This window comes from Pituophis catenifer, unplaced genomic scaffold, assembly GCF_029215685.1.
Source record: "Pituophis catenifer annectens isolate HBS135680 unplaced genomic scaffold, rPitCat1.0.hap2 SCAF_2, whole genome shotgun sequence".
Taxonomy (NCBI): Eukaryota; Metazoa; Chordata; class Lepidosauria; order Squamata; family Colubridae; genus Pituophis; species Pituophis catenifer.
In genome coordinates this window covers 20,602,958-20,618,567 of record NW_027256882.1, presented here as the reverse complement: position 1 = coordinate 20,618,567, position 15,610 = coordinate 20,602,958, and the positions used below count along the sequence as shown (strand labels likewise).

Genomic DNA, 15,610 nt, shown 5'->3' with positions numbered 1-15,610 from the left:
AAGAGTACAACCAAAATAATGGAATTTTAGAAGCCTCCCCCATTATATATTTCTGGCATGGCAACAAGATTTCCATTGCACAAGTGTCATGATTAGAAAACCTGGGTGTGGCATCTCAGGCCTCAAGTAGGCTAAGGGCATTGGTAGATATTCTGCCTTAAGGATTCAAAAAGCTCAATGAACATCTTTGAATTTTACTTTATCCAGTTGGGGACATTATCTTCCAAACACTCTTTAAACATATTAAAAACATTGGTTTGCTAATGTATGGAGAGCAGCTTGGACCATTTTATTGATGTAGACTGTTAATTAAGTCTTAAACTTCCCCTGTCTCACATTTATACATTTCTTCTGGTTGTAAGTTGCTCCTTTGTGTTCAGATCTGGCCTTAGAATGATAATGTAGCACTTGGGGATGAAGATGCAGCCCAGCAGAGCAGCATTGGAGGACAAAATGGAGAAGACCTGCACAGCCACCATGTATTTCCCTTTGGTGCTTAGGTAGGTAGGCACAAAACTAACCCAGACACTGCAAAAGACCAGCATGCTGAAGGTGATTAGTTTTGCTTCATTGAAGGCCCCAGGGAGATTCCTGGCCAGGAAAGCCATAGTGAAGCAGATGGCAGCCAGGAAGCCCAGGTAGCTGAGGGTGATGTAGAACATGACAACATAACCTTCATTGCATTGCAGGATGATCACTCCAGGCTGGGAGTGGAGGTCAAAATCAGGGAATGGTGGAGAAACTCCCAGCCAGAAGGTACAAATGATAACTTGGACAGCAGAAGAAGAAAGGATGATAGAGGTAGTAAATCTCTTCCCCAACCATCTCTTTACTCGGTTTCCTGGTTTTGTGGCCAGAAAAGCCAGCACCACTGTGATTGTTTTGGCCAAGAGAGAAGAAATGGCAGTTGAGAAGACAATGCTGAACACTGTTTGTCGAAGAAGGCAAGTAGCTTTCCTTGGTTGACCAATGAAAAGAAAAGAAGACATGAAGCAAAGCAGGAGGGCGACCAGGATGATGTAAGAGAGGTCCCGGTTGTTGGCTTTGACAATGGGAGTTTCTAAGTATTTAATGAATATGATTAAAACAAGGCCTGTGATTAGGAACAATAGTAGGGCAAAAGAAACCAGGATGATTCCCAGATATTCTTCATAAGACAGGAAGGTTATAATTTTGGGGATACATTTTATTTGGTCCTCATTTGGATATTGATCAGATGGACACTTGCTGCATTTTTCCATATCTGCAAATACCAAAATATTTTTTTAACAACCTCTCATTTACATTTTAAGAAATAACTTCTTAGGATATTGGATACCAAGGTCATTTTCCCAAGTGCATGTTTTACGATCTCCCCAAAATAAAGATAATAAGAATATCATTTTCATACATTTGCACACACACACCTGTATCTATATGTATGCATGTGTGTGCATATATATCTGTGTAATTTTTATGCCTCCCAGAGTCACCTTGTAGGAGAGATGGGTGGATAAAAATTTATTGAATAAATGAATAACACACACACACACACACACACACACATAATAGATTGATTATTAACCTCTAATATTATAGGTTATGCACATTAATATGAAATCCTAAGATTTCCCTGAATTACATACATCATACACACACAGTGTGTGTATGATGTATGTAATTCAGGGAAATCTTAGGATTTCATGTTAATGTGCATAACCTATAATATTAGAGGTTAATAATCAATCTATTAATCTTTCTAGATACACTTTTTGAGTCTTGCTGGATAACATTTCTTAACATACTGGACTCTATGTTGTGAAATCTAACACGGTGGCAGAAGAAGCTAGTCATGGAAATAATCTAGAATGGCGAACAGGAACAATGGAAATATGGGTGGAATGAGATGTCCCCATAACTGTCCACAACACGTCATTCTGGACCAGCAATACCTTTCCAGTGATTCTCACAGGGAGGCCCATATGCAATACATACATTGCAAGAATCCTTCCAGAAATTATAGTTAGATATTTCCTCAAATTTCTAAAAAAAAAAAAAAAGAAAAATAAAATCTGATTTTCCTAGAAGTCAAAATATAGAAGGAAACATCCAAACTATAAACAGAACAGAGATTCTATATGGTAGTAATACAGGTTGCCTAATATGGCAAAATCTTTTATCTCTTCGCAGCCCCTCTTTCAAGATCATGTTGCTGTTCTTCCCATTAGATAAGATATTCTGCACTTCCAAAATAAAGATGGAAACAATTGAGCTTCAATCTGTCTCTTAACTTGCACTTCCATAGAAATGTTGTGGATGAATCTAACTTCCCCAAGTTGTGCTCTTTTCTATGGTGTCACTCACCTTCCTGAGTGGAGATGGTCCCCTCCGGACAAGGAACACAGTCATAGCAGCAAACTGGCTCTCCTTCTCGAGCCTTCTTGACAAATCCAGGATGACATTTTTCCCCACATTTGGACTGAGGCAGAGACTAAGCAGAAACAAAATTAATGGCAAAGAAAGTACGTTAGGACTAACTATGCTACGTTAAGACTAACTATGCATAGAAAATAGCAGTCAAAATGAACATTAGCCAAAGAGACTCTGTTCTTCACTTAGATAAGTCTGAACTCTCTAACTAGTTCCAAGTAGTTGCAAGAAATACAACTACTGACAGGGTCTTCATTTAGTTCATCCCTTTTGCTTTTGGAACATCATCTTATTTTCTATTTAATAAAGTTAGGAGGCTTGGAACTGGGAAAAGGTTTAATCATTAAGTGACAAGAAGTGGTTTCTACTCTCATGGCTGTATTAAAATTTATTCCACTATTCTTCATATGTCCATGATTTTAAAGCAGGATGATGCTGATGTATTCATGTTAAATTTTAGAATAAAATTTATTCTAAAAGATTTATTAAATATTTATTCTATTAAATGTATGAAAATAGAATAAAACTGTGATAAAGAAAGAAATTTACAAGTGGTAGGATCTGCAAAGGTTTCTTAAAGACTACTGTATTTTTCAGACTATAAGACACACTGGAGTGTAAGACGCACCAAGATTTTGAAGAGGAAAACAAGAAAAAAAAATAGTTTTTGGCCTCCACGCATTCAGTTTTTGCTCTCCCCGGCCCCCAGGAGCACTCTGCAGGCCTCCCAAACCCTCTGCACGTCCGGTTTGTCAACTTGCAAAGCTTTCAAGTTGCCATGAGCAGGAGGGAGGGAGAACTGAAGTGAATTCCATACATTCTTTCTGACCGCAATCAGAAGGAGGGCATTAGGGTTCACAGCCAGCCAAAGTGGTTAATTGGAGAATGTGATTTATGACATGGCCAGAGAGGAGGGGAGAGACAGGGTCATAGGGGAACGTAAATCTACACAGGATCAGTCCTAACTGCATCCGAGTATTGCCAGAATGGTGCTCCTAATAAATGAATATATTTCCTTTGAAGTTTGGATCATGGCTCATGAATTAATTAGGGCATCTTCCGGAAACTTGACACCGTTTTTGTGAAAAATGGGCCCGTTTTTGGCCTTCCAACCCCCCACGTGTGCCATTTTTGCCCTCCCTGGCCCACAGGAGCACTCTGCAGGTTCCCAAGCCCTCTGTACATCCTGTTTTTTGTGAAAAACGAGTGCGTTTTTCATGAAAACAGGACACGCAGGGTGGAGTTTTGGGAGACAAAAAATGGCCATATTCGGTGAATAAGATGCATTAACATTTCTACCCTCTTTTAGGGGGGGAAAAGGTGCATCTTATATTCTGAAAAGTACGGTATATAAAAGATTGCAAAGTGATTCCCCTTTGAAAGTTATCTAAAATAGTCTCTCAGTTAAGATAACTCCCTGTTATTTGATTTCTATACCGCCCTACTCCCGAAGGAGTAGGGCGGTTATATTAGGAAAAGGTCCTTACAAGGGTTAGTAACATTTCATTTCGAGTTCTCTCTTGTTACTTTCAATATCAGGAAGGGCTTTCTTCAGTGGTGGGATTCAAGTAATTTAACAACCGGTTCTCTGCCCTAATGATTTCTTCCAACAACCAGTTTGCCAAATTGCTCAAAAAGTTAACAACCGGTTCTCCCGAAGTGGTGAGAACTGGCTGAATCCCATCATTGGCTTTCTTTCAATCAAAGTCTTGTTTCAATGCTCTGCTTTTCTCGGTCAGGTCATAATATCTCATATCAGATCAGTTATTAGAATTTCAGGTGAACTAAATACCTTGGACTGCCTTCCAATGAGCAGAAGTCCTATTGCTGTACTCCAGTGGGCTGAAAGGAAACCATGGTTAATTCTGGGCACCTGGCCTCTTTAAAAGCATTACTGACTGTGGATTTTTCCCTTCAGGGGACTCTGTGTCCAGCCAGAATAATTTGAATCCCAAGAAATATTTGCCACAAAGGGGGTATCTATCCAGGTCTTAATTCAATTTCATTGGATTCGGTACAAACCTGAACTTAAAAAGGTAAAGGTTCCCCTCGCACATATGTGCTAGTCATTTCCAGCTCTAGGGGGCGATGCTCATCTCCGTTTCAAAGCCGCAGAGCCAGCGCTGTCCGAAGACATCTCCGTGGTCATGTGGCCAGCATGACTAAACGCCAAAGACGCACCGAACGCTGTTGCCTTCCCACCAAAGGTGGTCCCTATTTTTCTACTTGCATTTTTTACGTGCTTTCGAACTGCTAGGTTGGCCGAAGCTGGGACAAGTAACGGGAGCTCACCCCATTACATGGCACTAGGGATTTGAACTGCTGAACTGCTGATCTTTCGATTGACAAGCTCAGCATCTTAGCCACTGAGCCACTGCATCCTTTTCTGACCTTAACTTGGGAACTGTTTAACAGAATTGCCTTCTCCTTTGCTATTTTGGAATAAGGAATGAACAAAGTTGAGTCTATCAGCAACACAACTGTCAGCACTTAAAAGCATCTTTCACCAGTTTTATGGGGATACCAGATTGCAGAGAAAACACCAAAGGGCCATGACCTGGGTCCTGAAAATTTGTCACCCGGCATCCTATGTTGGACAGTGCAAAATCAACTTAGAACATTGCTCCATATTTTACCATGTAAAGGACACATTGATTAATAGTACTGAATCTTTCCAAGCAGCCTAAGAAAATCATGAGATTTATACTCCCCACATTCAATTTCCAGTGAAAGTCCTAATCACCTTGGTGATTAGGCTTAGCCAACCTAATTGTACATACATACATACAATATAGTATACTTAGATTTCAGTAAAGCATTTTTAATAGACCACAACCTACTTCTTGGCAAGCTAGTAAAGTGTGGGATAGACAGCACCACCATCCAATGGGTTTGTGTCAACAAATACATGTCGTACTCAACATGTAGTCCTCAACAGAACTACATCCACATGGAGGGAAGTACAGTAAGCAGTGGGACACCCCAAGGTTCCATTTTAGACCTACTACTTCTCAGTATCTTCATAACATTGGTGGGTTGCTACCGGTTCAGTCCGGATCTTGCAAACCGGTAGTAATGGTGGCAGGAGGCTTTGCCCACCTGCCCGGATGTCATCACGGATGCTCTGCACATGCACAGAAGCTTCTGCACCAGTGGCAGGTTGCCCCCAGTTTGGACTGGTTCTATAGAACCAGTAGTAAAACTGGTGGGAGGCTCCGCCCACCAACCCCGATGTCATCAGGAAGCTTCTGTGAATGTGAGCGAAGCATGCGTGCATGCACGGCCCCATTGCAAACCGATAGTTGGCCCCATGTGTACTCCCATTGCAAACCGGTAGCAAAGGTAAGTGGAACCCACCCCTGCTTCATAAACAATATAGAGGAGGGAATTGAAGGGGGACTCATCACATTTGCAGATGACACTAAGCTGACAGAAATAGCCAACACCCCAGAAGGCAAACTTAATATTCAAAAAGATATTGACAGACTTGAACAAGGGCCCTATCCAACAAAATGAAATTTAATGTGGAGAAAAGCAAGGTTTTACACTTAGGCAGGAAAAACCAACTGTATAGGTACAGACTAGGTGAAACCTGGCTTAATGCCAGTAACTGCAAAAAGGATCTCGGAGTCCTAATGGTCAATCACTTAAATAAGAGCCAACAGTGTAGAGCAGCAGCCAAAAAAGCCAATGCAATCCTTGGATGCATTAATAGAAGGACAGAATCAAGATTATGTGAAGTTCTAGTACTGCTTTACAAAACCTTAATAAGACTGACACTTGGAATCTGTTCTGGTCACCACAATACAAAACAGATTTTGAGACTCTGGAAAGAGTGCAGAGAAGAGCAACAAAAATGATTAGGGAGCTGAAGGCTAAAACATACGAAGCACAGTTACAGGAATTGGGTATGTCCAGTCTAATGAAAAGAAGGATTTGACATGATATCACTATTCCAATATTTGAGGGGCTCCTACAAAGTCAAGGGAGTCAAACTATTTTCCAAAGCACCAAAAGGCAAGACAAGAAACAATGGTTGGAAACTAACAAAGGAAAGAAGCAACCTAGAACTAAAGAGAAATTTCCTAATAGTGACAGCAATCAACCAAAGGAATAGTTTGCCTTCAGAAGTTGTAAGTGCTCCATCGCTGGAGGCTTTCAAAAAGAGACTGGACAGCAATTTGTCTGAAATGGCAACAGGTATCCTGTTCAAGCAGAGGGTTGGATTAGAACATCTCCGAGGTCATTTTCAACTTTATTATTCTATATTCTAACCTGAAATTGATGCTCAAGCTTTAGGAAATAGAGAAAAGACATCAATATTTCTCCCACCTTGTTGACCGACTTTAACAGTGACAGAGTTTCTTTATTGACAGTAAATCTCTGCTTCTCAAAACTCCCCAGTTGCTCATCGATGGGATCCCACCCGGGAAGAAGCACCCAGCTTACAACGTTCAGATCTGCTGTTACATCTCCATTTTGGTCCAAGAACAATTTCCAATGGGAAATATTGCAAAACTCATTCTTCTCCAGAAATGGATGGAACTACAATAGAAATCCAGGAATTTTAAAAGCAGAAAACTTGTTTTCTTATCCCAAGTGGTCTTTTTCACATTTCAAAGTCTCATCCACAGTTGTCTAACTTGCAAATATAGTGAGTTGGGAGAACTAGCATTACCACTATCTTCAACGTGAAAAAGGCTCGGATAAATTGGAAAAAAAAATATGTATTGACAAAATATAATTGACCAAATATATCTATTAAATGGAACATTTTAGAACGTATCACAAATAAATTGAACAAAGAAACAAACAATGAGATTATTCATAAATGCCTTGGGGGGAATAAAAGAAAGTATGGAATTCTCAAGAAGAAAGTTGGCAGGCTAATCTTCTCCTAAGTAGACCAGATGGGAAACATAACCACAAAAGCTATTTAATGCACAATATGTGTACAATGAAATTCGAATCCCTAGTTCCATGTAACGGGGGCTCCCGTTACTTGTCCCAGCTTCTGCCAACCTAGCAGTTTGAAAGCACATAAAAAATGCAAGTAGAAAAATAGGGACCACCTTTGGTGGGAAGGTAACAGCATTCTGTGCGCCTTTGGCATTGTTCTCACACACACATCCTGACAGACGGCCAAGAGTTAAATAAGACAGCAGACAAGAGTTTCTTTGATAACAGAATTGGCAGCAACCCAGTGGCTGGCTTCCAACAGTCTTTACTTACAAAGGGAGGGTTTTCTCCTCCATCCGGAACATCAAAACAAAATCACAGAAGTTAAGAGATTAGTCAAATTCAGTCCAGAAAGTCAGTCCAAGCAAGGAATATACAAAGTTCCAGCAACGCAGAGAGACTTGTTAACTTTCAGTTTTTGTTCGTCACAAAGCTTGAACGGCCACCACACCCCCTTTTTATCCCCTGTGGGGTGTGGTCCAGTGACTCAGCTTAATCTCTGGCACTCCTCTTCCTCTGCTGCGCACGCTTATCTCTGCGACACTGTCGAGGGTCCAGCCAAGACTCATCTTCATCACTGTCCAACTGCGGCTGCTCGGAAGTGCTTGGCCCCTGGCCTATCTCTTGGCCTTCGGAGGACTCCTGAGGCATTGCCAGAGAGGAGGGTCCTGGAGAGGGAGGCCTTGCCAACTCCTCTCCTTCACTTTCAGAGTCTTCTCCTGCTGATAATACAGGCTCGGGGATCGGAGCCACAACAGGCATTTAGTCATGCCGGCACATGACCCCGGAGACGTCTTTGGACAGCACTGGTTCTTCGGCTTTGAAATGGAGATAAGCACTGCCCCCTAGAGTTGGGAACAACTAGCACATATGTGCGAGGGGAACTTTTATCTTTACCTATGTATAATTTTTATATACACACACACACAACCTTTATTATTTTTATAAATAACTCAAGGCTGCTTAGGTAGCCAACAGATTTTCTTCTATCCAACAGATTTTCTTCTATTTTCTCCATAAAAACAACCCTGTGAGATTGGCTGGGCTGAGACTGATCAACCTAGGCTGAATCAACCTGGGATCATCGGGCTGAGAGTGAATGTTTGGCCAAATTAACCCAGATGGGTTTCATGGTTAAGGCAGGATTTGAGTTTACAATATCCTGCTATCTAGACTGCTGCTATGCCATATATCCAAATATCATTATACTCTCTTAATAGATTGATAGATCTCATAATAGATGAATGATGGTGATATAACTTGATTTCATCTAAGTATTAGCAATATACTTTCTGATGTGATGATTTGAACCCTGAACCTTAAGTGAAGGCTGAATACTATGATAAGTGTATAGAAATGGTCTTAAAATTGTACTGAAATGATTTTCTATGCTTCTCATGTAACTGGTGAATTCTGAATAACAATTAGTTCTTGGTCATGTATATTTCTATATTGTCATTAATAATAAAATAGCTGCTTGATAAATTATGATTTTGTGATGCAACATTTATATCAACACATAGCCAAACCTATTTTGATACCTGTAGATATTCTCAGTCATTCAGGTCAGTGTTGTCCCAAAGGTGCTTTTTTCAAGAGGCAACTGGATTTTCTCTGAAGACGTTTCACTTCTCATCCAAGGAGCTTCTTCAGCTCTGACAGGATGGAGGGGAATGGAAGGTTTTATATTCCTTGCAGACAGCTGGTCATCTGCATCCTTTTAGAGGGTTGTTGAAGCACTTGGAGGTTTACCTGTGTCCTCAGGTCACCTGAGTGGTGCTCCTGATTCCTGTAGTCTGCATCCTAAAAGAAACATCCTCAAAGAAAAAACTAGAAAGCCCAGTTGCCTCCTGAAAAAGCACCTTTGGGACAACCATGACCTGGATGACTGAGAATCTCTACAGACTTTTAGGTATACAATTTGGGATGAACAACCTTTGAAATGGTGTTGGAGTAGAAATGGATTTCCAGAGGAAAAAATGCAGACTATTAGCTATTGCTATCCAGGGAGGAACTCCATAGCTGCCATGGCTGCAGCCTTAGAGCCCCCAAACTCTCTTTGCCCTTCTTGCTTCTCCTTCTGGATCTGGAAGAATATGCAGCTTTCAAGGCATAGGCCAGAGTCCTAATAATGCTGTGCAAACGGAGGTGAAAAGGGATCCATGTCTTCCTCCATTCCTCGTCAGGCTCCAATGGGGCTTTCTGGGTGCATCTTTTCCGACCTTTGACAGAAAAAATGTGCTTTGAAAAAGAACAGTGGAAATACCGCTCTTCCAATTGCACATAGAGTTTGGTTCCAAGGGGATCATCTTCTGGACTTCTTTTTTCCTGAAAAGCAAAACTCCAAATACTATGGGCGTATTTGTAAAGATCCTCCCTATTCGGTACCAGATATTCAATGGCTCCCAAGATCCAGATTTTCCCTTCAATCGGTCCTGGCATAGTTTCAAATTTAAACTGGAAAATACGAATTCTGTCCCAAATGTCAATATTTTCGATGTAGTTCACAAAGACATTGACTTGTCTCCACTTAGAGACATCATCACCGAGAGGTGCTGTATATCCAGTTGCTGAGAATCGTCGTGATATAACAACACAAATTCCATTCCTCAGAAGCACAGGAGTAAAAGTCCTCATGAAACTCTCTCCCTTATCTGTGTCTGAAGTAATGAGACCAATCAAGGTCCATGTAAAGTGGAGGAGGAGTTGGACAATTGCTGGATATGTGATCCCTTTTGGGGGGAGCTTCCAGTGGAAAAAAGGGAATTGACTTTTATCATTCTGAGCCTCTGAAACAAATGCATCACTGATCTGAAAAGGCAATGAAGAATGCTGTGCTATATTGGGGTACAGATCAAATCCAAAATACAAGATTTTAACAACTCCAACTTCATACTCATGAACTTAATAGAATACTTTAGAATGATACTTTATAATTGTTGATTACTAATTGAACTATATCAAAAAAGCAGGATACAGAATATTAAAAGTAATTAATTTAATTATGTTAATTAAAATTAATTACATAAAAATAAAAGAAAAACAAACACCCCACAATAAATGGGGGACTTTAACTACCCTGATATCAACTTGGAGACAAATTCTGCAGCAAGTGGAAGATAGAAGAGATTCCTGTCCAAGATAGCGGGCAACTTCATCATCTAAAAAGTAGAGGAGGGAACTAGAAGAAATGCTATATTGGATCTAATTCTTACTAACAGAGAAAAGGTAATATAAAGGGTTGAATTTGCAGGAACTTTGGGGGAGAGTGACCACATCATATTGGAATTCAATATAATGCAAACACAAGCAATAGAACATATTCCAACCAGTGTCTTAAACTTTAGAAGAGCTGATTTTAACAAAACTTAGAGCTTAGGAAAGATTCCAGGGATCTTAAAAAGGAAAACAACCCAAGGAGCTTGGGAAACTATGAAAAACATGTTAATAAAAGCCCAATCCAGCATAATACCATTGAAAAAGAAAAACAAGAAATCCAAGAAGAAACTAGAATGGTTACATAAAGATCTTTCTCTGATAAACTGAAAGACAAAAAGGACAAGTACAAAAAAAATGGAATGAGGGACACATAACTAAGGCAGAATATCAGCAGATAGACTGAATCTGCAGATATGAAGTCAGGAAAGAAAAGGCTTAGAATGAACAAAGACTTTGAACAAAAGTCAAAGATAATTAAAAAAAAAAGTTTTTTCAACGTATATAGAAAAAGAAAAAAGTCAAGGAAACAGTCCACTAAAGGGAGAAGATGGCAAAGGACGTAACAGACAATAGAGAGAAAGCAAAGCTGCTTAATTCATTCTTTGCATCAGTCTTCATGCAAAAAGAAACTATAGCCCAACTTACCAAAACATAACCATAAAAGACAGACTAGACATAAAAATTAAAATAAGAAAAAAAAATAGTGAGAGAACATCTTGACAAATATAAATCACTGGGACATGACAGATTACATCCCAGAGTTCTTGAAGGAGCTGTCAGATGTTATCTCAGAACCATTGTACTATATCTTTCAAAAATCCTGGAGCACCAGGAACTACCTGAGGTTAGAGATGTGATCCAAATCGCAGAAGGCATACATATGTATTTTTATAACTTTTATACCTTATCTACTGTGAGCTGAGAAAACTATACATACTTGCTTCAAACTGCATTCAGTTTATGGAAGGATCCACCTTTCTTCAGCTGAATAAATATGTGTTTATAACAGAGATACGTTGGACTCCATCTCTTTGTTCACACCAAGCCACACTTGATCCCTTCCTGACTATAAAGGCCATGGTGAAAAACAGCTCTTGAATTCCACAGACAGAATATAGTTGGATCTATTGCTCACCCACAACCTCCCCCCTCACTTTACCAGATAGAGAAACACACACACAAACCTGTGGGACTTTGTAGGGGCCTACTAATGTTGACATCTGAGTGGATGTTTCCCTCATAGCTCCGTCAACAACAGCCAAAAGGTTTTCCTTCCTTCCACAACTGTAGTTGGGAACATTGGCTTGCCCGGTAGAGAGGATGTCCAGCAAGGCATCTGAAGTGCCAAGGGTGCTGACATAGTTGTCGTGCAGGTTGTAGCCAAGTGTGAGATTGGGCAGGAGCTGGGGATTCTCATTGACTGTTTGAATGGCGAAAGCCAGGGTTAGCAGTTTAAAATAAAGTCCTGCACTGTAAAAAAAAAAAAAAATGTTCATGTTATTACCATCATCATCAACAGAAACATTTTTTTTTCAGTCTAATCTTCTGTCTCCATCAGCCTACTGTATCTTAATCCAATACAGATCCAAAGCCAAAGGCAAACAATAGCCACCCATCGGCATACCATTTTAATGGTCTTTTAGAAGATGGGATGGAGAGAGTCCTCCAAATCCCCCCTTCTTTGTAGCACTCTTCATTTTCATCTGCCCACTAACCAGTGGTGGGATTCAGCCAGTTCGCACCACTTCGGGAGAACCGGTTGTTAACTTTCTGAGCAGCTTGGTGAACTGGTTGTTGGAAGAAATCATTAGGGCAGAGAACCGGTTGTTAAATTATTTGAATCCCACCACTGCCACTAACTTGTATTCATGCTCATTCAATCATTAAAGTTGAACCACCATAAAATGAAGAGGTGTTCCTTAAGTGCCCCGGAAAAACAACTGCAAATAGAAATCATCCTCTATTCCTTTAAGGATCAGACATTCAATATCAACGAGTGGTTTTTTAAATATGGGCTAGGAAGAGGCATCTACAACCCTCTCAATTTCTACTTTAAACCAAACTCAGTATCCCAGTAATGAACACAGTATTAGATGGGAATGCATAAATAATCTGGACTTGTTTCAAGTTTTATTTGCCACATGGCTGGATTTGAGACTATTCCACAAAGGAAGACAAAAGAGGTAAGCCATGAAAATCAAAATGGCTGAAGACATAAAACCTTCTTTTTCCAGCAAGCCGGGCTGGCCTAACACTTTTTAAAATGTTTTTAATTGTCTGTTATTGTTTTTAATCATGGGGCCAAATTTATATATATCTTTTTAATTGTATTTTAATGTTTGTAGTTTATGTTTTTACTTGGCTGTTCACCACCCTGAGTCCTCAGGGAGAAGGGCGGTATACAAATTTATAAATAAATAAATAAATAAATAAATAAATAAATAAATAAATAAATAAATAAATAAATGGAGAGGTCTTGCAAGGAGTGAGCAAAGTAAAGGGTGTTAGAACTGCAAATGCAGGGAATGCAAATCCATCACACTGAATAACTTACAAGCGAGACTCACTAGAAGGAACCATGTTGAAAGGCAACGTTCTAGGCAGTGGCATTGTTTCAGTGGAGACTGTGGCAATGAGATGGTCTCCTGGCCTGTAATAGTTCCAGGGTTTTTCCCCATCTCGGATCTCAAAATTCAGCGGGCATTTGATTTGAAGCTTCTCAGAGACTGCCTGAGACACCAGCAGCATCAGAAGCAGAAGATCCATAACTTAATAGGGCTGAATCAATCCCCTTCCTGCCTCTCAACAAGAGCAAGAAGAATGAGAATTCAAAGCACTCTCGCTCTCCTGATTCAGAAAGAGACAAAGCTCTTCACATGGAAAGAAGAGAAGGGTACCTTCAAGAGCACAATCACTTCCTGTCCCAAAACTTGTGTCGCGTAGTGTGATCTGTGGCATTTTTCTGCTGTAAGATTGGTTTCTTGTTGGTTCAGTCTGATGTTAACATCAAAGGCAGTCAATGTAGCTGAAGATGTCTCAAAGGCTGGCATGGAGATAATTATAGCGAGAAATAATTTCCCCTCTGAGGATCCTGAAGTTCTTCTAAGACTCCAAGTGCAGAGGGTCATCTGGAGAATAGCATATAAGTGAAAAATCACAAATACACTTCCCAGGGTGTTGTAGTCCTTCCTGTCACAACATGTCCAGAAAGTGATGCTGGAGGTTCAACATCGAGATAATTGATTTCTGCCTTCCTTCACTGTTGTGTCTTGTCTCCAGAGATTGCTGATGAAGGTCACACAGAACTATGGAGTTTTATTAAACTCTATATTGATGGCACAATTCTAATCATGCCTGTCTTCTAATGCAAAGGAGGCAATCAGTATCCTTGAACTCTTCCTAATGTTAAGAGTAGGTCTTTTTGTGATTTTCCTTTCTGTTAGATCTCCATATTTCAATCTTAAATTGGAGCTGATTTTAAATTCCTTGTGTCTAAAGTGAAAGTTCATTTCCCATCAGTTCTGGAAATGTCAATTATTGGATAAGAGCCAATTGAGAGCAGAGGTGGTATTCAGCCGGTTTGGGTGAATCAGTAATGGTGACCTGCGGGTGGGCCCGCCTATCCACCCGGGTGCAATCCCATCTTATATCACTGTGCTTGTCAGACCTGGAAGCCATATTTGAGCCTTCAGGTCTGCCACAAATTCTACTGTGGGAAAATGGGAGGGGGGATTGTATAGAGCGAAGACGATATGTAGTCAAAATAAAATTCTTTTAGAAAGTCAAGGCCAATGTGTCCTGCAGCTATGTTGAGAAGAATGAGGAGGTATCTTCTGTTCCAGAGTGTACTTGATTTGTTCATTGTAATGGACATGTGGGTGAGGGACAAGGACTTGAACTTTCTTTTGAGTGAGAAAACCCCAGAAGCTCTCAGATTCAGGTTTTCCCAGATGTGCCTGTTATGACCTAGGCCCAAGTAGTTATTACCACACACAATCAGTCCTAAACGAACATATTTTATTAGAACACCTGAGAATTACCTCATTCTCAGCTTAGTCCAAATTAATTTCAAAACAAATTCTTCATAAACAGTCCTTCAGCCTCATCACCAACCTTTGTCTTCTTTGGAACCCTGCCAAAGGCTTTTCTTGGCAAAGGTTCAAAAGCAAGAGATGTTGACAAGAAACAAATGTAGCAATGTTGCTTTCCTACAAAGATCCCAAGAGCCATTGCTGCTCTTTTAAGTCTTCTGGGAGGGGCCAATCATCTCCTGGCCTTACTCCCAAGTCGTCCTTTTTGCTTTAGCTGCTCTTGCCTTCTGCCAGCTCTTCGCATGCATGCACTAGGAACAGGCTCCTCCTTTTCCTCTGCCTCTCTGCTATCCACCTCTGGAGGCTCTGGAGTCCACGCATCGCTCCCAGATGGCCCTGCCCCATCTCTGCCTCAGATGCAGAGCCCTCATCCAGGCCTTCCCCTGACTCCAGGACTGGCCCATTGTTCTCCCCAGCCTCCTCACTGTCCGTCTCCACTGCCAGCTCCGCAGGCTGCTGGTGGACCACAACAGTGCCAATATGACATTTCTAATAAAAACTAGCTTTGAGGAAACTCAGGCCTCAGAGTTTGATTTCATTGGGGGTGTTACTTGGAACCCTGACATTACTTTTGATGCTGCACGCGTGCATGGATGGCGCAAGCGAACGAATTGCCCTGTTGTTTGTGGCTGCTGATAACATTTCTCCAACTGTTATGTGAATATAGCCCTTTCAGGAAGAAAAGTGTCCCCAACTTATTTCAGTGATAAACTATTGTTCATCTTGCCTCTGGTGAAGTAATGCACTTTGAGGTTCCCATAATGTACTGATCGATCAGCCAACAGGTTCAACCTGTTGAAAACAAAGCATGGGTAAATGTTGCAAGTGTGAATGCAGCCATTGGTGAAGTGTCTGGGTTAAATGGGTTGTATAGAAATAACTAGAGACAGTCTTGTGAACAAGGGACCATGCTAGAAACTTGGAGAGCATGA

At 40.6% G+C, this 15,610-nt stretch overlaps 1 protein-coding gene across 1 annotated transcript; it reads right to left on the bottom strand.

Annotated features, from left to right (window-relative positions):
* Positions 1-338: 338 nt before the first annotated feature.
* LOC139309982 (vomeronasal type-2 receptor 26-like) lies at positions 339-13,637 on the bottom strand. Its single transcript, XM_070934164.1, has 7 exons — positions 13,485-13,637; positions 13,142-13,317; positions 11,772-12,057; positions 9,393-10,179; positions 6,742-6,956; positions 2,344-2,470; positions 339-1,243 (listed from the first exon to the last, which is right to left on the bottom strand). The coding sequence occupies exons 1-7, from the start codon at positions 13,635-13,637 to the stop codon at positions 339-341; spliced, it is 2,649 nt and encodes an 882-aa protein (XP_070790265.1).
* Positions 13,638-15,610: the final 1,973 nt, after the last annotated feature.